Source organism: Taeniopygia guttata, chromosome 3 (assembly GCF_048771995.1).
Source record: "Taeniopygia guttata chromosome 3, bTaeGut7.mat, whole genome shotgun sequence".
In the NCBI taxonomy this organism is placed as follows: domain Eukaryota; kingdom Metazoa; phylum Chordata; class Aves; order Passeriformes; family Estrildidae; genus Taeniopygia; species Taeniopygia guttata.
This window is the reverse complement of record NC_133027.1, coordinates 62,501,024-62,520,873: the sequence shown is the minus strand read 5'-3', so window position 1 is coordinate 62,520,873 and position 19,850 is coordinate 62,501,024. Positions and strand designations below refer to the sequence as shown.

Genomic DNA, 19,850 nt, shown 5'->3' with positions numbered 1-19,850 from the left:
GGTATCTCACGTCTCTTGAGTTACGAGAATTTTAAACAAAACATTTTTTTTTGACAACATAACTTTTAAAAATAACTTGCCTTTCTTTGTCATGGGACATCATCAGCTTCTCCTACATTTATGATGTCAAGAATATGGAAAAAGAAAATCGAATGGGCTGATGGGTTTAACCAGCATTGCACATTTAAGGTTTGCTTCTGTGCTCTACTTGCAGACACCATCGCTGTGTGCTTTTGAAGTATTTTGAAATGCTTCCAAAGTGGTTACTTTCTTTTTATTTTAATGAGACAGTCTTTAATCTGTAGTTACATATGCATTGGTGAAAAATGCTTACCATATTTCCATATTTTGGTAGAAGCTGAGATCAAGCAGCAGCACCTCTCTTGGCAGTCCAGAACTCATGTACCTTGCTCCAGGGCTGAAAGAGCAGCTGGAAGAATGTGCTCAGTGTCTGCATAATGTTTTCTTGTTAACATCACATTCAAGGACAAGTATTTCAGTAATTACTGACACCTCTTCTAAAAGCACAAACCAAAATGACAAAATGGGTATGATCAGGCAGTGCTACAAATTTTTTTGTACCAAAGACTTTTTTGTTGTAGTTTAGTTTTTGGGGTTTTCTACAAGTACATAAGCCTGCTTGAAGCCAAGTGAACACAATTTATGCAAACAAGGAAAAAAATACAGTTAAGTGAATACACACACACACACACACACACACCCACACACCTTTCCAAGTCCAGATGAAAATACAAGCCTAGCTGGAGAATGTGCATATAACACTGTTTGCAACCTTTTCCCACTCTGTAACTCATAATTTAGATAACTACTCACTAGACATGACTGTGCAGTACCTGTTCGCCTTCTCCTGTTGCCATTACAGGAATGACTTTAAAACTCCTTTTGGTTTGTCTTATGCCAAAAATTTTCATAACAAAAAATACTCCTCAGCACTGCATCTACAGAACATATTATTTCAGGAGTTACAATAAGACAATCCTTAATCCAAGTAGCAATCAATTTGTAAGAATATTTAATTACATTGTACAACTACAACGAAATGTAGCTCAGTAACAGCAAAACAGCAATAATTTTAAAATTATTTTGTATTTGAAGCTCTCCAGAAATATTTCTGTGATTAATGAGGGAGAGGAGAATATGCTTGTTCCATATTATATTACTTATGGCCATTGAGTACTGTGAACTCTTTTTGGATTTAACGGAAGAGTAGCTCTTGGGGTTTGAGAATTTACTCAGATTCAGAAATTTTGTGTCTGTTTTAGATGAAACAAAATCCATTAGTAACTGAGCCATCCACCAAAACCTTGATTGTTATTTGTAAGTATGAGTTAGGCAACAAACTAAATTGTGAAGAGTTTGTTACTTTGTTTAGTAATGTCATCTACTGGAAAATGTGATCTTTACAATTTCTGCTTGTTCATGCATCAGGTGATAGGACCGTCACACCAACACACTGTCCACAGGAACTGTTCATGGAGAATTTACCCCAGGAAACAAACAAAAGTCCCCATGGTTCTAGTCTGCAAGAAACAAAGGCTGAAGTCCAGCTGCAGCACTTCCAATGTTCTTGAGCAGAACTCCCATGAGTAAAACGGCCTCAACCATTATCAGACCCGCTAATTTCAGTTGACACTTGTAAGGCAGGTTCAGAACCTGGTTTTGGACAGGGCCCAGTGTTAGCTCACCACCCACAGCCCCCCTGTGCATGGACCTGCCCCTGGCTCCACAGGGGCCCAGCTTGGGTGCAGGCTGCCCTGGGCCAGGGTTGGATTTCTGCGAAAGACCATTTTCAGATGGTTACAATTATTAATCGTTTCCCAGACTAAACAATGGCCATTTTTATCAACAAAAGGTGAATAAAGGCTCCTTAGGTAGGATGCATTATTTTTTATTAAGTGTTGAATTAATCAAGCTGTTGACCCAACAGGATAACATAAGCTTAAATTTAAGCAAATGCTCAAGTGCTTAACTAGAAAGAGAGAGAAGTGTCTGATGTCTTGACAGATCCAGCTCCAAATGAAAATTAATGTTTTGTTCTAACTTGAGACAATTCACTTCCCATTCTGAAAACTGCATGTATCCAAGACAGCAGTTCTTACACAGTCGTTAAGAAGTGGTAGTTATTTCCAGCTCTAGGAAAAAGACACACAGCTGAACTGCCTGCCAGAAAGCAAAATCTAGTTTAACATAATCATAACAGTGATGATCTTCATTGAAGAAAGTGAAAGAAGGACATAAGGTTTACTCTTGGAATGATTCTGATTTAAATTAAGGATTAATAAACTTCATTAATTAAATGTTTAACAGAAATCTATCTGATGTTGATAAATCATTTGTTACATTTGCCATGTGTACAAATTTGCTGTGATTTATGGCTCACTAAATTGATTTCTTTGTGATTTCCCCTCTCTTCCCATTCACCCTAACCATATTTTTCCTATTGCAGCAGCCATAGTTTTATTGTGCCTGTTACCACACTTTGCTGTCACTGAAGATAGTTATTCAATTGTTTGCATGAAAAGAAACAAAAATATAGAGGGAGCTGAGGGAAATATGTTAGTTCTACTGCTGTCATATGCTAAAAAACTAATCGTATGAAAAATATAACTTCTTGTTTATTAACATCCTGAATTTAACTACCATGTTCATAACCTGCTTTGAAAACATCTGGGGCAGTTTTTCTTCAAAACAAAACAAAACACCCCAGTCCTAACAGATTTTACTAAGAAGCACAGTCTTAAAAAAAAAAAAAAAAAAAGGGAAAAAACCCACACAGGATGGTGGTTACTTGAAGGCATGGTGAAAGTGAGGCAATGTTACAGAATTTGTAGTGGATGGAAAGGAGCGAGGAAGATGATGCAGCTGGTTTATGGCCATCCCACCAGTTGCTAGCTGAAAACCTTGCTGTTGGCCAAGGCCATTCAGCCTGTGTGATGGTTCCTCTGAGCCAAACGCCATTGTGATGTCCCCAATAGTGTTCTGGTTGTCACCTGGTGGGAGCTGCCAGAAACCCATCACATGAGTGAGATCCATGAAAGGCAGGCTTGCAGTTTCAGCTGCTGCCTCTGTCTCTTTGTGCAGTGGGTACTTGTTAGTATCCCCTACAGGCCCTGAGGAAGCTTCTTCCATACTGATTTTGTGGAGAGACTGAGGTTCTGGTAATGGCAGGTCCTCAAGAAGATGCACATTGTAACCTTTAACATCCACTTTTATTGGTAGATTCTTGAGGGATCCTGTGGCAAATGAGGTAGAACTGAGGTCATATTTGTTAGGCTGATGAAGGTTCAGGTTGATAGGGACAGCTGCTGAACATGGTGTGGGAGGGACAGTCGGGAGGCTGTCTGCACAGTCCATCCTTTGCAAGGGAGGAGAAGACTCAAGAGGAAGAGCAGTTTGTAAGCTTGACTGGGAATGAAGATGTGAACAGTTGTATTCCTCTGTTTCTGAACTATTCACAATCCCATTTGGCACAGGGACCCTTTCAGGAAGAGGGGACAGCATGTTGGCATCTTCCTTCAGTCTGTATGAAAAGAGCTGGTCAAGGAGACCCACTGAGTCACCATTCTGCAACCTGCTCTTCAGCAGTTCCTGTGGATGAGTCTTCCTAGTATGGCGTGTCAAGTGGTCCTTCCGCCCAAACCTTTGGGCACAGAACTGGCACAGGAAGTCTTTGCAGCCTGTGTGAACCACCATGTGACGTCGCACATCTTTACGGGTATAGAAGTGACGCTCACAGTGGTCACACTTATGCTTCTTTTCCTTCATGTTGCCAGTCGGCTTCCCTGCATGACTTTTGAGGTGTTCCAACAGAACCTCAGTACCACCAAACTCTTGGGCACACACCCTACAGGTGAGGTCCCCGCTGGTGGCAGCATGAAGAGCCAAGTGTCTCTTATAGCCTAGTTTGGTGTTGTACTTCTTGCCACACTCTTCACACTTGAAGGCCATCTTGTTGGGGTCATGAGTCTGAAGGTGATTCTTTAGATGGTCTTTCCTGTGAAAGGTCTTTTCACAGTAGCCACACTGGTGAGATTTCTGTGGAGAATGAGTGGCCGAGTGCCTAAGAGAAAAAAAAAAAACAAAAAAAAACAAAACACAGAAACAAAACAAGTTATTTATGTTCACATTTATTCTAGTACATAAACTCTTGCACCCTCAAAACTTGAAAACACTGGAATTCTCGAAGGAAGGCATTCTCGCAAATTCTCAGGTTATTTGTAAAAGCCTAAATTTTGTGGGGAGGGAGGAAGTTGTTGATCATAAAGCATAGAGTAGCTTAAAACTGCTCAACATCATCTTTTTGAGTAGCCACCATAATTAAAGGTATATCAGAAACAGTAATAATAAAAACTGGACCTCAGGGATTAACTGTCACTAGAACATCCCAAAGGAAAAATATGCCTTCCCCTCCCCCCACCACCCCCCAGCAGAAAAGGAATGCCTTCAGAGGTGTACCTGAGCAGTTTATATTTGGAAATGAAGGCTTTTGTGCATCCGTGCTGTGAACACTTGTAGGGACGCTCCCCTTTGTGCGCATAAGTGTGGACCGTGAGCTTGTCAATGGAATCAAATATCTTCCCACAGAGTCGGCAGGGGTAACTATCTGGCTGCTTCACTTCTTTTCCCTTCAGCAGTGAAGACCGACCATTTCTCCATTTAGGTATAAACCTTACGAGAGCACCACAAGTGCTTCCTGAGCTGGCACAGCTGAACTTTGCAGCAGAGGAACAGGAAATGGTCCCAAAGCATTGAGTAATACTTTTGCCTAATGACGCTCCTCTCAGTTTCCCTTTGAGTTTGTTTTTTGCTTTTACAGGTCCCAATTTATTTGGTGGTCTGAACCTTGTAGGAAGCACTCGCTCTTTATGGATGCACTGGTGAGATTCCAGCAGAGCAAAAGTTGCAAAAGTGCTTCCACAGCTGGAACATATCCAAGGGTCTACGGGCTCTTTCTGCAATGAGAACAGAGACAGGTCTTTCTTACTAAACATTCTAAGGAAGGGTCATATTCTTCTCACGCATCTTGTCTGCTTTTCTAAGACTCATCATTGTCTCTGCTTATATTTACTTCCATGTGCTACCACCTAGTTGTTCAACTGGCAATAGAGTCTCTCTAGGAGTAAAAACTCAAAGGAAAAGTAAGGTTGGCTAAATACTGGTTTATATGTTTTTGTTTAGCATTTACTGTAACAGTTCTGAGTCCTACACCTTTGTTTATCTGTGCTTACTGAATTTCAAAGTCTCTACATTTGTTGCATTTATGAAATAAACAGTTGTAAATTGTACTTTATCCTTGGACTGACATACTTTATCTGCTAGTCCAACCACACAAAAACGGGATGGATTTCTGTACAAAAACATAGTTTAGTCATACAGATTTCTTTGTGTCTTGGGATGACTCTGTGCTTTACCACACAACAATGGTTAATGGCTCCAGGAGAGACTTCCTCACTTAGCTTGACATTTGGCATTAGACTTCCATTAACTGGATAAGAAACACCTTAGGTTTAGGGATCTCAAGCCTATCCTGACTTAAAACAATTTTTTTTTTTTTAGACAGTGTATTATTTTGAAGTATTACTTCTGTGGAAATAAGAGCTCTACTGGATTCAGTTGAATTCACTTTAAATACTAATATTATAAAAAATCTGATGAAAAACAATTGCCAAAAGTCTCCAATCACTGATGAAATGTACTTCCAATTAATGCATGACCATGTACTTCCTCAACTTCATCTACCTTTTATGTACGCTTCTGATAAACTGTCCTCCTTTTCCCTTGCTCTTGGGCTAGCTTGCTCATGGTGAGGCTGTATCCAATCCATCTTTATTTCCAAACTGAGCCCTCTTCTCTGCTAAGACTGGTGTCTGATACTGTGGCTCTCCCTCACCTTCCTTCTGGGGAATATTCTGAAGGCCGCACGAGCCTTCTTGGAACACGAATTCCTTGTTCATTTGTATTCCTGGTTCATTTGTTCCAATCTATTCTTTCTAGATTAAGTATTGATTTTCACAGCCATGTTTTAAACACTTAACAAACTTTTCCTATCAGTTTAAGGATTTCTGCTATGATACAGAGGGGAAGGTATTTGAATTAAAAGAGAAGGGTTACTGAACAGGAAAGACTGAAATAATTAGTGGGTACTCCAGCCAACCAGTCAGAGCAAAAGAAGGGGAAATGGTGAAAAAAGTCAGAGGCTGGACAACTTGGTTATCCAAAAATTAGTGCCCATCTTAAGTCTTTCCAACACATCAAGTAGTGCCACTTACTTCTGTCTATATCTGATGGCTCCATTGCATTACAAACACAGGACAGGAAGAACAGCCTTTCTGTGAGTAGCTGCTTGGCTAAAATTGCTAAAAGTACCCTGTGGCCTACATTTGCATTACTAGAGTTATATAAACAGAGAAAACATGTAAAAAACCCATAATTTACTATGTCTAGTGATGGCTTCAATGCAGAGTAAGGGTACTTACTGCTACTGAAGGCAAAGGAGAGACATCTGATTCTTCTTTAATGAAGACTGCAGAAGCTTCCATAAATTTGGCATAATCGGCAGCGTACCATACTTTCAATTCTGTGTGGGGTTCAATTGGCTGTGAATGGAAAAAAACAGCACATGTTTACTTGTGTCAATTTTCCTAAACCAAACAGTAAGAAAGATAGGAGGGGTAGGGGTGTGCAATATTTTGTCCTTACCCAAACTGCATTTTTTGACCATGTTTAAATTATTGGTAACCTAATTTCAAGATTCAAGAACTTTTTGAGCATTACGGCCCACTAGGGCTTGACACTTTCTGTTTCTAAAAGTGGAATTGTGTATGCACCGAGATTTGGGATGGGGGGGGGGGGCAGTAGCAGGAGGGATGCCTCAGTCCTCATAACCTTTGCTCAGTGAGATATATTTGTCTGTGATGTTCAGACATCCAGCAGTGTTTCCAAGCAATATCCCACACCCATTCCTTGATGTCTGGAGGCCCAACACTTAACTACAGGGTACAGGCAAAGGAAAAATGCATTGTGAATGCACAAGATCCTGGATGCCTCCTGGATATGTCACACTGAACATGGGTGCAGAGCTGATCAATATGTGGACTGCAAGGCGAATTGACACCTTCCATGGGCTGGTTCTAATGCATCAGGCTTGCTGTGAGTGTGCTTTATTGCAACTCTGCCCTCTTTCCACTGAAGCCTGTCCCCACAGGATTAAGGGAGCCCATAATCTGCAGTCTCCCATGCTTGCCCAAATCTCTCATTGGACTGGACTATGATCTCTTGGGACACATACTTTCAGTCAATAATACAGCAAATAGAAAAAGAGAGGTGTGATTACACTCACTGGCTAAAGATCTATTAGTTCTTTAAATGCAAAAGAGAAAACTAAACTTTGGGGTCATAATTTACATGACTCCCTGACCCTGTACACAATTTTCTTCATCTATAATAAAAATCAACATTGTTGCAACAGGGGTAGAGCCAAACTGCACTGTACTTGTAGTTTCAGTTTTACAAAGATAAACTCGAGTCACCAAAAAAAAAAAAAACCACCCCAAAAAAACCCCCAAAAACAAACAAAAAAAAAACCCAAAAAACCCCAAAAACAAAAAAACAAAACACAACCAAACAAACCAGCCCGGAAAGAGAGTAGATGAGTCTTATTCCAGAAAATGAGACATCATAAAATCCCCTCACTTTGTAATATTAGTGTGGGATAAGCATGGTAAGGAAAAGACAATGTAGATTGTGAATGCAGACAGGTGAGGTGTTAATTGTGGGTTTAATGCTGAAAACTGAATTTTGAACTGCCAGGCACAAGCCTGCCTGCTAACTACAACCAGTATGGGTTGGGTGTACATTTTGATAACACCTGGCCTAAATAGAAATGGTCTGTCCTGAATTCTCCACTCAATCAAGGACATGAGGCAGAGTCATTAACTAGAAGGCTCATTATGCATTGTGAGACAAATGTTTAAGGACGTCTGGGAGCTTGGCCTGTGACAGCTGAGATGGGTACCCGCAAAAAAAAAGCACAGCGTGACACTGTACAACTTCTGCCCAACATTCCTAGACCAGCAGCCACCTCCTTTATGGAAGGCTGAGAGCTGTTCAATGTGACTTTGAGGGGAGAACAAGTGCATCAGTGTGTGAAACAGTCAAGTAATTCAAAAGCTCTAATCTCAGTAAAACTGACATTAAATATCAGTATCCAAATCCACTACAAGTTGTCTTTACTCTGTGCCACCAGTGACAATAAGAGAACTGCAGCACACACATGAAACTCTCCTGGGATCAGACCAGCAGCAACCGTGGATGATTTTTATTTCCTCAAAATTCTATACCTTTTAAAAGCACTTACTTCTAAGGATTGCAGCCATTAGGTCAGAAAGTCAGCTAATGGTGGTGTCAGGATGCCACTTACATGTCTGCTTTAGTAGCTGAAGTTTCATGTCACTGAAATCCCATTTCTTTTCAAAAATAGTGGGGAAAGGACCCAATCCTATTCCCATCTTAATACACTTTATTAAAAATGTCTTGAGAAAGAATCTTCAGAATCAGCCCTAAGCCAGCCTCACAGCATGACCAGCAGGGTGTGCCTAAGTGTAGCACAAGGCCATCGCATTCATTGACCAGGACAAAATCTGCAGGATGCCACAGCACCCTGAATGATACTGGGACTTGGGAGAAACAAAACCCAAGTAATGCCCTATGACCCACAGCACAGCAAAGGTTCCAAGACACATGCATCATCCTAAGACACTCTGTGTCAGTGTATAGGATGCAACTCTCCATTAATGCCAGTATGTAGAGTTGTGCTGAAGTCAGCAGAGAGCTGGTTCAATAGAATTTAAAGTATACTGGAAATTTTAAGTTACCAGTTTATAACAACTACTTCTTGGAAAAGTTCATGCTTCCCAAACACAGTATTAGTAATCCTGTCAATTTTACAAGCATATCATGCATTTCCAATCAAGTTGAAATCTCAAATTATATACACTGCATGAGAATCTCAAACACAGTCTAAATATGTCTCAGAGTAGCATATACTATTTCACATTTTTCTTTTTTTTTTCTTAATAATTATGTAGATATTAATCCCCAAATCAACTATACTCCATACTGTTATAAAAGACTTTAACAGTATGAAATGTTATTCTCTCATCACCACTATACAGTAAATATTTTTCTCACTGTGCAGGTGGAGAAACAAAAATGGGGGAAAAAATGTAAATACTACTATGCCACAGAAATATGTGCCAATCTTGGATATGAAACTTAAATGCTGGATTTTAATTCATAGTAACTACTTTCCACTAATATTTTTTTTTAATTTTAATGTAGCTCACAATGAGATACAAGCATTATGTTCAACAGATAGATTTCTGTTTCCCAAGTGTGCAAAAGAGTTATTTCTGATTAAAACCAACTCTGCCTAAGAAAATGGCCAAAACAATAAAAACCAAGACTGTATGTTCTAGTTTCATTTATAAACACAGAGTACCTTGTTCTCTCTCTTCAGACAAAGATGCAGTTCAGAGTCTCTAACATAAACTGATAATTTCATGGCAATATTGCAGTATTCTAAGTTTTGCAGTTAAGTCTTCAGATTTAAAGAGCATGGAAAATTGTACATGAAGAGTCACTCAACATCCTGGTGCTGAGCACAGGGTAATGTGCTCAGAAAACAATATGTGTCCAGAAGAGTAATAAAAGAAAGGAATTTGTTATTTCCAGAATGAAGTACTGTTGAATCTAATAATGCCAAATAATCTCCCCATATAACTACCTGGCATTAAACAGTGTTCAGTTTAAACACTATCATAGTGAATGATTTTTATCTTCCCTCAGCTCAGTTTCTTCACTACCCAGCTACTGCCTCACTACTACTACTAGCAAGTACACACTACCTTTTCCTGACCAACCCCATGTACTTCTTGCTTTACTACAGATTAAATTACATTAAAGGTGCTATGTATATAATGATCCAGTTAACAGAATATAATCAATCTGTCATTGTAAAATGGTTAGTCTTTCAGAACCTTTGTCTACAAATTTCCTTTTGGATAACAGGTGGAGCAATGTAGGTTTAACTACCTTAACTGTTGTGAAGTAAACTTCTCCACAGTGCTGATAAGCTACAAGGGTCTGTTCTTCTTGGTTCCGGGCCAGCCGGACAAACATCATCCAGTTTCCACAGTCCTCATTGGGAGTGTCCAGAAAGTACTTCCCTCCATCTTTCAATACCTGAAACAAAGTGGGGAGAAAAAAATATGATAAAACCAAGTTTTGTATAGAGGCACATTAGTTTTATTCAATTTGCAATCACAGCTATCAGTTGTCTATCTTGTCTTGGTCATATGCCCCTTGAAATCATGATTGTTTTGAAATAGATCACTCTTAATGAACACCAAAAAGTGCAAAAGAAAGTGAAGAATGAATACCGGCTGAGCACCCCACTACTAAAATAACTGTAGGTCTTTGTATGTATTTCCCATTTATAGTTCATCATTTTTATGTTATATAAAGATAATATTATAAGAACTAAGTGCAGGCAAGTAGAAAGATAAGTTTTATGCCTTAATCTACTTCCTGAGCACTTGATAATCTCAGGCTTCAGTGCTACCACATTTTGCATGGAACAATTGTGTAGCTTGTGTTAATAAGCCCAGAGAGGTAACAAACAACATAATGGCATTTTAACAGTCTTCTCTTTTTCCTCTTAACAATGCAAAAGTAAATACAAATGAACAGTTGTGCCAGAAAGATCTTTTTTCTTTTTTCTTTTAATTCATTCTTCCTAGATTACCCTCCAAGAGACTGCCCCTATGAGGCAAAAACTACTGACCTCAAACAAGACAGTTACTTTTCTGCAATAGTGTCTCGAACATGGACAGACAAAACTGCACAACTGATACCAGCACATCTTATATTTGTTCTACCAACCACATAACTGAGCAAGTAACTGCAAAAAAAAAGTTGCATTTTCATTGCTTCTGGGAACTATTTTATCTAACTTCATCATGTTTCCGATGAAAGCACCTGCCTGTTGGACAAGTTTGGTCACATACTCATGCTAGGGAGAAGTCAAGGCAGTTACTGCTGTCATGTAGGAAATCTGGGACTCTAATCTCCTCTTCTGAAGAAACAGTCCATTCATCAGCCAGAGCTGTGCTTATCACTGTATACTTTTAAGCAAATGGTGCTGACTGATAGAGGATAGGGTGTGGTTTACAATGGTTTGGTGAAGAGGAAGGAACTGGGTGCTTAGCTCATCCATCCATTGTTAGAGAAGTACATTTTCTGAATTTTTAATAGTGTCTAATCAAAAGACTGAAGATATTTAGTTACAGAGAGGAACAAACCTTTTCTGGTGTCCACATGCTGTGAAAATCCATTAGAAGGCTAGTGTTATTTTCCTGGCAGATGATTCCTGTGATTTCCATGTGCAAATCAAGTCTATAGCAACTACTGAAGCTATTACTACTTTAAAGCTTTCAAACTCAAGTTCAGAAGTATTTCCACACAACACAGTGTTTTCCAGTCCCAGGCTTCTGGAGAAAGCTCAAATGAAGACACTGAGTGTGTCACAGGACAGCTGCTGCTGCTGTCTCTCTATTTGGGGCTGAGAGGGCCTGATAGGAAATGCAAAACTCTGGAAGAACCATGACCTGTTGGAAAGTCCTGACAGAGGCTGTGGCTTGACCATGGATTCCCTGTATGACACAGAGCTTTGTTCAGCCACGATCCTGACAGCAAAATGCAATGACTGGGGCCCAGAGGATTGTGATTAACTGCAACTCCCAAGAATTCCTGTGGGAAAAGATGTCCATGTAGATTTGTCTAAGCTGGGCTAGTCCTGAGAGGCAACAATTTTTGCTGGATAAAGTACAAATAATAGTGTCATAGTCCAGGTGAAACAGTCAGTACCTATGTGTGCAGCAACAGAAGGTACTAGCCCTAAATAACAATCTGATTAAATAAACTGAGGTAGTGCACTGTGTATCAAAGTCTATATATAAATTAGCAATTATTAATTAATAACAATAACATTTAAAATTCATTAAGAAGTTCTTCCCTATCTGTTTCTCCCTACTAAGCCAGTGCCTTAGTGCATATTTCTGTTGCTCTCACTAACTCAGTGCAAAAACTCAAACCTCCCAGTGGTATGATGCAAAGCACAAATCCTTTTGTGTTACCTGGGAAGAAACTTCAGTAGCCATGTTCCGAGAAAAGATTATCAAGAGCTATCAGACTGATAGGCCTAACACCCTAGAAATGGTAAAACTAGAAAGCAGGAAACCAAACTTCTAGAAAACACAGTATACAGGAACATTTGGGTATTTCAGGTTATGCTGTACTGCCTAATAATAATCATACTTACACATCAAAAGTACAAATAATGAACTAGATCAGATGGCAAATTGACTGATTAAAATACCTAAATAAGTATGAGCTGCTAAAGACACATATACACTCCACAGAAAGGCAGTGGACTTTTACCTGCAGGACTAGTCTGCTCTCATCATAGCAGGTCAGTTTTGTAGACAGTTGACCAACATAAGGGCCAAATTGTGTTCTCTTCTGTATTACTTTCTTTGCAAATACACCAAGGACTGTGAAGAAAACAAAGAGAAGTCTAATATTAGTACAGACATCACAAACTATTTCTTGTATGCTTACAGTTGTGAAAATGGAGATAAACAAAATTGTGCAGAACACATGGATTCTTTTTCTAGACAAATAAGCCCACTAAATAATTCTAAGGTGAAGAATCTAAAAAGGATGTAAATAGGTACTGATTTTTTTTTTTTTTTAATGGGAACTACATTGAATAAAAAAGTACCAAAAATCCATGACTGGATGTTAAACTGAGTATGCAACACAAACATGTTGATACTCCTCAATCTACAAACTGATGTTATCGTAGTCCTCTGCCTTTTGGAATAATTTGGGAGGTTGTTCTCTCCCAATAAGAGTGGAGAGAATTTATAAAAATACAGTATTAGCCTTCTTCATCATTCCAGTTATTCCACTGCCAGATCAATGGAGTAATAGGCATCTTGTCTTTCTCTGTCTGAAGCAATTTAGGCAGGACTAATTTTATACAGGCAGCTGTGGAAAATTTGCACACTAAGAACATCATTCCTTTGTTCATGTTTGGGCATTCAAATTGCTTTGCTTTCACAAGGAAATAGCAGTCTTTCTATAATATGAAATGAAAACGCTGCAAAAGGTAAATTACCCCACTGTGATCTTCTGAGTTTGCAGGGGGTGGATAAGGGATGTCATTTACCATTTATTTTGTTTCTGACCTTTCATTGAATACTCTTTCCTGTTTTGCATACTTGGGGAAAAGAGAAAAACAGTAGTAGTGCATGGCTGTTTTTATTAGATACAAATTCAACATTCATTAAACTTGGATTGACCGAACAGAGCTAACTGGCTGTTCACAGCTAAATGTCACACCAGCTCTGGCTAATGTCCTGCCATCAGCTTATGTGTCTGCTACCAGAAGTCAGTCATTAAAAACAGTAGCTGACTGTGAGCTTTAGCTGTGCCCTGCTGAAAACAGTCTTCATAATGGTAACGTCCAATGATTATGCCTTGAGTTACTCATGAAAACAGGCCAGTGTTTTTGTCTCCTTTTTCTCAAATGTGGGAAAAAGAGCTAAAATACTTACTCTGCTGGTTTCCAGCTCTCAGCTCCAAGACTCGCAAAGTGAGGTAGTGAGGTAGGGTGAGGCGGGCTCGGCTGGGAATAACCCTATCTTTAGCCCTGATGAGTGGTCCGTGGAGTTTGCATTCTCCTATAAGGCTTTTACCGCAATCCTCACACCCTACAAATCCAGAAAAGGGAACCTGTTACTAAAAATGACATACTGCTTTCCAATTTAGTCTCTTCTAATTTTGTCATCTTGAGAACACATCTGGAATTACAAATGCTTTTCTTCACATCAGTGTTCTACATTAGGTAGTGAAAATATTATCTGCAAGTCAAAAGTAAACAAGGAAGGTTTAAAATAACACCTCCTGTTTGTGAATTCTATCCTGAGGAAATTGGTGGGTCTTGACCTCCAAAGATTTATACATATGCTTATTTAGAGGTGTCACAAACTGTGTCTTTAGAGACTAGGATGGGAGCAAAACCAGACTTCATTGCATGTCTAGCTGTAAAGATGCATATATTTATACAGAAACGTGGACAAAGTTGTTAGCAATAACCTAGGTAAGGTTGGTCCCTTTTAACCTTACCCATTCTGTGACTATGAAATTCTGAAATTTGCAGAGATCCAAGGAATCCAAGAAAGACTTTGTGTCTGCTGCACAGACCATTCTCAGTAGAAGACAAGACTTTCAGGGTACCATGAGAAATTATCATGATGGGTCCTACAGCCCCAGCTCAGCTGACAGTCATGAAGGGGCAGCCTCCTCATAGGCCGCTCTGCCTGTGGAAGTAAGGAAAAGGGGCACACTGCATCTCCCAGCTGTCGGTTCCCAAAATGACATCTGCAGGCTGAACACACAGACCATCCAGAGAACTCATTAAAGAGAAATACATGTCTGCAAACTGACTTTCCCCCGGCACGATATTTTTGGTTCGGTGCAGCTCAAACTGGTTGCCAGGGAAACTCATACAGAGCAGTGACAAAACTGAGCAATGAGCCTTTCAGCAGAAGGTCAGCTCAGCACTGGTGTCACACAGGGCGATGGGAAAAAGGGGACTTCTTGCACAAAACCTTTTTATAGACAGTAGAAACAGTGAGCCAACAGTGCTTTACGACTGAGTTAAAAAGAAAAGCTGATATTGGTCATCCATGACTACCTCGTTTTGTTTTCCTTCTGAAAACTCTGCTGAGCAAGTCTATTCAGTAAGTGACAATACAGAGCAGAGGAGGGGAGCCAGAACAGCCAGGAGAGCCCAAGGGAGCACTGCAGCAGAGATTGGGGCTGGAAAGGTGAGGCTTCATCACAGACAGGGGCTTGTAACCACGGAGCATAAAGGGCTCAGGAGATACTGCCTGGGGAGTCATCAGAGATAGTCTTTGAAAAAGGACAGTAGCACCAGAAATGTCATATTCAGGGTATCTCAAAAAGGTTTATGTCCGTAAACATAAGCAGCTGCTTGACTAAATCGTGCACCTTGAGAGTCTAGTCCAAAATCTCCCCAGATAAGCCTAAAGTATTCAATTCCTACCTAGCTCTTTGGGCTCTCCATCAACTCCAGCTGAGGAAATAGATAGACTTGTGTGTTGGTCCGGCTGCAGGCATTACAATAGTAAGTATTTTTCAATAATTTGTGGACCATGGACGTTTTCTTCTTCCATGGCCCCCAGCCTGCACACCTGCACTGTGAATAGCTGAAAAATATTACTTATTTTTGCTAGTGCTACAGATAAAGGACATGCCCCCTACAGCCATCACTTAAAATGCACAAAAAGCCCAACAATATAGCTGCCAGGTAGATTTTTCATGTTATACACTTGTTTACATACCCAAAAGTCCTTTACAGACAGGCTGCAAGGAAATAAAAATATTTGCCTGGTGATTTAACTTAATTGTCTTTTAAATAAATTCACCCTTCCGAGTGCAACAAAATTATGAGGGCTTCCTGAGCTTGCTTGGAATAATAGTGACTTTGTCTCAAGTCAAACAGCTCCTGCTTGGAGAGTCATTGTATGCAAACAGCCGAAACACGTTACCAAAAGCAAAATGGAGACAAAGAACCGCTGTTAGAGGAAGGATGTGTCTAATCATAAAGTACACGACCTTATCAATCCATGCCATACCTCTGTGATTCATCACTAGCAAGCTCCTGAGCAAACCTTCCAGCTACCCCATGGCAGTGCCCACCTCCAAGGCTCCAGGGTGGGCATCTCCCAGGAAGGCTGGAAAGGGAAAGCAGGGGGTAAAGGGTATCCCTTGAATCAGCTTCCAAATTCTGCAGTAGTGCTCCATTAGCTAACCCTCTTTGGTCCTCCAGACTGAAGACAAAAGGTCTGAAATTATTTACACAGGGGTAGTAGAGAGGCTCTCCTCTAAAATCAGGAGCTGCTTTGCATCTAACTGGGGGTTGAGCAAGGGTCTCCAAACTGAGCAGCCCCACAGACAGCTGCTGAGGCAGCACACCTCAGCAGCAGCACAAAGACATCAGCTAGCCCTGCACAAAACTACTGCAGAGCTGGAAGCACTATTAAGCACCTTGCTAGCATGGCCTGGGATTCTGACCTGGCATAGCTGCCCAGCACCTTGAGATATGAGATTGGCTCAGTTGGTTAGAGCATGGTGCTAACAACACCAAGACTGTGGGTTCAGTCCCTGTACACTTAAGAATTTGACTTATCACATTTGTGGGTCCCTTCCAACTCAGGATATTCAGCAACTCTGTGAAATATCCAGAGCTGTCCAACACTTGTTCTAAGGTTTTCTATGTTTCATTATATGGATCATGAAGATAACTAGAATGACTTAAGTTATTAAATAACAGGCATACTGGAATTACATTCACTACACAGTATTTCTGACCCCACACCAACATGTTAGCACCCTGACTGCAAATTTACTGCATTCTAAAGATTGCCAGGTGTACCAGAAAAACAGGATTGGAGCACTGCAAATAGAATAATTTTAGGGGCTACTGAAGGAAACTGAGAACTTTGTAACCTCTTTCCCCAAAACTAACAGTGCAGAACTGTCAAGTTCACATTCTTCCTCAAAGATAATTACAGGCCAAGTCATGATCCTGTGTGTTTCAGTGCTAAATTACAGATGCCATTGGCAAAGGAATGTGCATAGAGCCGCAGCACAGAGTTTGTAAAGCTCACACAGATTTTATGCCACTTTTTAACTTGGCTAATTAAGTGAAATATATTTTTTTCAACAACAGCTTCAGAACACACTCTAACCTGTTCTGAAATAGGGTGCATCCAGCTATGGAAACAACATACACTTTGTCATATTAGCACTAGAAATGAAAAACACTTGGTCAGAAAAATCACTTTCTGCAAAGAAGATTTCTTCTGCTTTTTGCTAGGCACCTTAGTAACTCGATGCTTTTTCAGTTTCCTTTATCCCTTAAATTTTATTTACACAAACAAAATTAATGGATTCGAGGTCACATGCAAGCAGGCAAGAAAAAGTAAAACCACCACTATTCCTCTGCTTTGTTGTGATTTATATGAATAGGCAACAAAAAGAAATAAACAAGATGTACAGGAGTTACAAGCTGTTAAAAACCAGATTGTGTCATTTACTACATCCTTAGAAAAACAATGCTATATTGTCTCCTAGGGAGTACTTCTTCATTCTCCCTCTGTTCTTGCAATGATTCTGAAAAAATTCCAAATAATGCCTTTTTGTCTATCTGTAGGTGAAACTGCCCAAGTTAATAGATCTTGTAGCTGTTAAGATTTTTATTTTGCTGAGCCTCCCTGCAGCAGTGGGGCGGCAGGCACACAGAAGAGCCCAGCCTTGGAGCAGGCACAGGCTCTGACCAGGTTACAGGTGTGCAGCCACCACCTCAGTCACAAGGACAAGGTGCTCACCACTGCCAAGCACCGCTGGAGGGGCTAAGAGAAGGGTACACGTCCCTGACACCCCTGCACCTGAATGTCTCTGCTCCCACATCTCCCACATAGTGGGAGGCATGGTTGACAGCAGCCAACACCTGGCTTTCCCTTGCTCTTTGGGCCATCACAAAACTGAGACCCGCTGCCCGCAGGATGCATTCCCACCGCATGAGCTGACTGGACACTAGTGGCTGTGTCCCCAGGGAGGAGAACGGGCTGTGAGTGTGGCTCACCTGTACTGGCCTCACCATGCTGGTGCTTCGCCCCAGTCCAGGTCTAGGTGACAGTTCTCCTTGCTGCAGCCTACACAGCCTGACAGCCTCAGCTGCCAGCCTGCCTCGTCCTCCAGACAGCTCTGGGGCCAGCTACGCTGCACTGGGACAAGCTCCCGCAGCCAACAGTAGCCAAGCTGGCACGGCACCTTGGGCAAGCTGGACTTGAGCACAGTCAACAAACTGGTTTCCAAAACAGCAGCACGGTTGGAGCCCTGTGCCACCCCCACAGGCACAAGCCCGGCCTCGGGGAGAGCTCATTAGTGTGGGCAAGGAGCCACGGGCTGCGGTCACACAGAGCCCTGCTGCACAGATAACGGGAGCTATACATAGCCATACTAGGAACTGCAATCACTGTCCTGATAGCTCACACATGCCACCAGATCCTCAACCAGCCAGCAGCAGAACTTTGCTTCTTAAAACCAGTTTGCTAAAAACTAGATGTCTATCAGGACCTCCTCCCTGCGTTTTCTCCAACCCCTGTTTTCAAGTGAGACTTTACAGTACCTGAGCGTTTCAGTGGCCCACAAGATGCCTGCAGTGCAATTACGTCCCCTGTGAAGGCAGAAGTAAATAATTTCTTTTCAGTTGTCCACTTGGAGCAAATGCAGCCTGTGAGAAACGATCAGAGGCTGAGCAGACCTTGGCATTTGCTGTGCTGTTTTGCAGCATTAGAATTAGCTCCCATGCGCAGAGGGAACAAAGATCAGTGTACACAGCAGTTGAAATCCTAGCCTAATTACAATCATAAGATTTGCATAGCAAACAACAGTAATTTATTCCAGAGTAAAACTGTAGCACTCCGTTAGCCTTGTTCAGCCTTCACAGAGAGGAACACTGCAAAATCATCTTCTGGATATTTTCTGAAGTACATTACACATGCCAGTCTTGATTCTTTTAGCCAAAGGTGCATGAGGATTTCCAGCCTAAAGTTTGTTCTGCAGCCCTTTGTGCTGGAAAAACTTGAAATCCTTGTTCTACAATTTATTTGGCAAAAAATTCAAATTACTCAATTAGCAAACAGTTAATCACAAGTTATTTTCCCATTGTTGTGGGCCACTGACACACATTTTCTCTGTAAAAAAGTTTATGAAAGAAGCCTTATAGGCTAAGTTTGATGCGCAAAATGAAGCTTTTAACTGATTAATAATTGATTCTATTTACATTGAAGTAAAATAGAACTTGTCACAATTACCAGAATTCAGAATAATTTTATTCAAATCCCATTAACTTCTGATTTTTTTTATGCTAAATTGTCTATAGATTGATCTTTACTTGTTAACTAGAAAAACTGATCCCCAGTCCAGCATCAAAATAGGTAAACGTTTTCTCAATGTCTCCTTTTCATGTCTTTTCTATATCATACACCAAAATCTTGTATTAGCAGAGACGTACAACTGCCCAGCTCTACATTGAAAAAAAGAAAAAATACATAAATCAAGAAACCCCACTACACGCTGACTTTGCAATCCTAATCATTCACCTGGATAAAGACTGAAAACTTGCACTTCTGTGCATGACACTGTATTATTTGGGAAGCAGGTGCAGTATTTTCCATAACCCTGCACCCAAAATAACACCAGCCTGACAAGGATGGGAGAAAAAAAAAAAAAAAAAAAAAAAAAAAAAGAGGCAGATTTACTCCTATGTACTTAAGAAGGACACTAGATTTTAGGCAGAGTTCCCCTGTTTTAGACACATGGAAACCCTGAAGCCTTGCAGCCTCTACCTGGTGGCACCAGCACAGAAACTGTGAACATGCTGCTGGGGCAATATTGGCCCCTTACCAAGGCCTTGTGGTGCCATGCCAAGGCTTTCTGGTGAGAGGACAGGAGCTCCTGAGACGCAGGTGAAGGGTGAGGAGGAGTCCTGGTCCTGCTCAGGCATTAGTGGCACCCTGCACGTAAATGCCGACTGCTCCTGGGGCCCCCTCCCTGGGAAGGAGAACAGTAGGTGGTTTGCAAACATCCCAGAAATCATTCTGAACATTAAA

At 40.8% G+C, this 19,850-nt stretch overlaps 1 protein-coding gene across 6 annotated transcripts in view; it reads right to left on the bottom strand.

Moving 5' to 3' along the window:
- Positions 1-1,893: 1,893 nt before the first annotated feature.
- PLAGL1 (PLAG1 like zinc finger 1) overlaps positions 1,894-19,850 on the bottom strand; it is a 44,551-nt gene continuing 26,594 nt past the window's right edge. For 4 of the 6 annotated variants that reach the window (XM_002195980.7, XM_030268078.4, XM_072926993.1 and 1 more), the window contains 6 exons: positions 13,701-13,856; positions 12,520-12,632; positions 10,114-10,263; positions 6,498-6,617; positions 4,477-4,973; positions 1,894-4,081 (listed from right to left, as the gene is read on the bottom strand). In XM_002195980.7, coding sequence (XP_002196016.4) covers positions 2,806-4,081; positions 4,477-4,973; positions 6,498-6,617; positions 10,114-10,263; positions 12,520-12,632; positions 13,701-13,856 — 2,312 coding nt within the window. In that variant the 3' untranslated portion in view covers positions 1,894-2,805. Of the gene's footprint in view, positions 4,082-4,476; positions 4,974-6,497; positions 6,618-10,113; positions 10,264-12,519; positions 12,633-13,700; positions 13,857-14,271; positions 17,795-17,818; positions 18,763-19,850 lie in introns of those variants that run through there. The other 2 variants (XM_030268080.4, XM_072926991.1) reach the window with 2 other exon arrangements.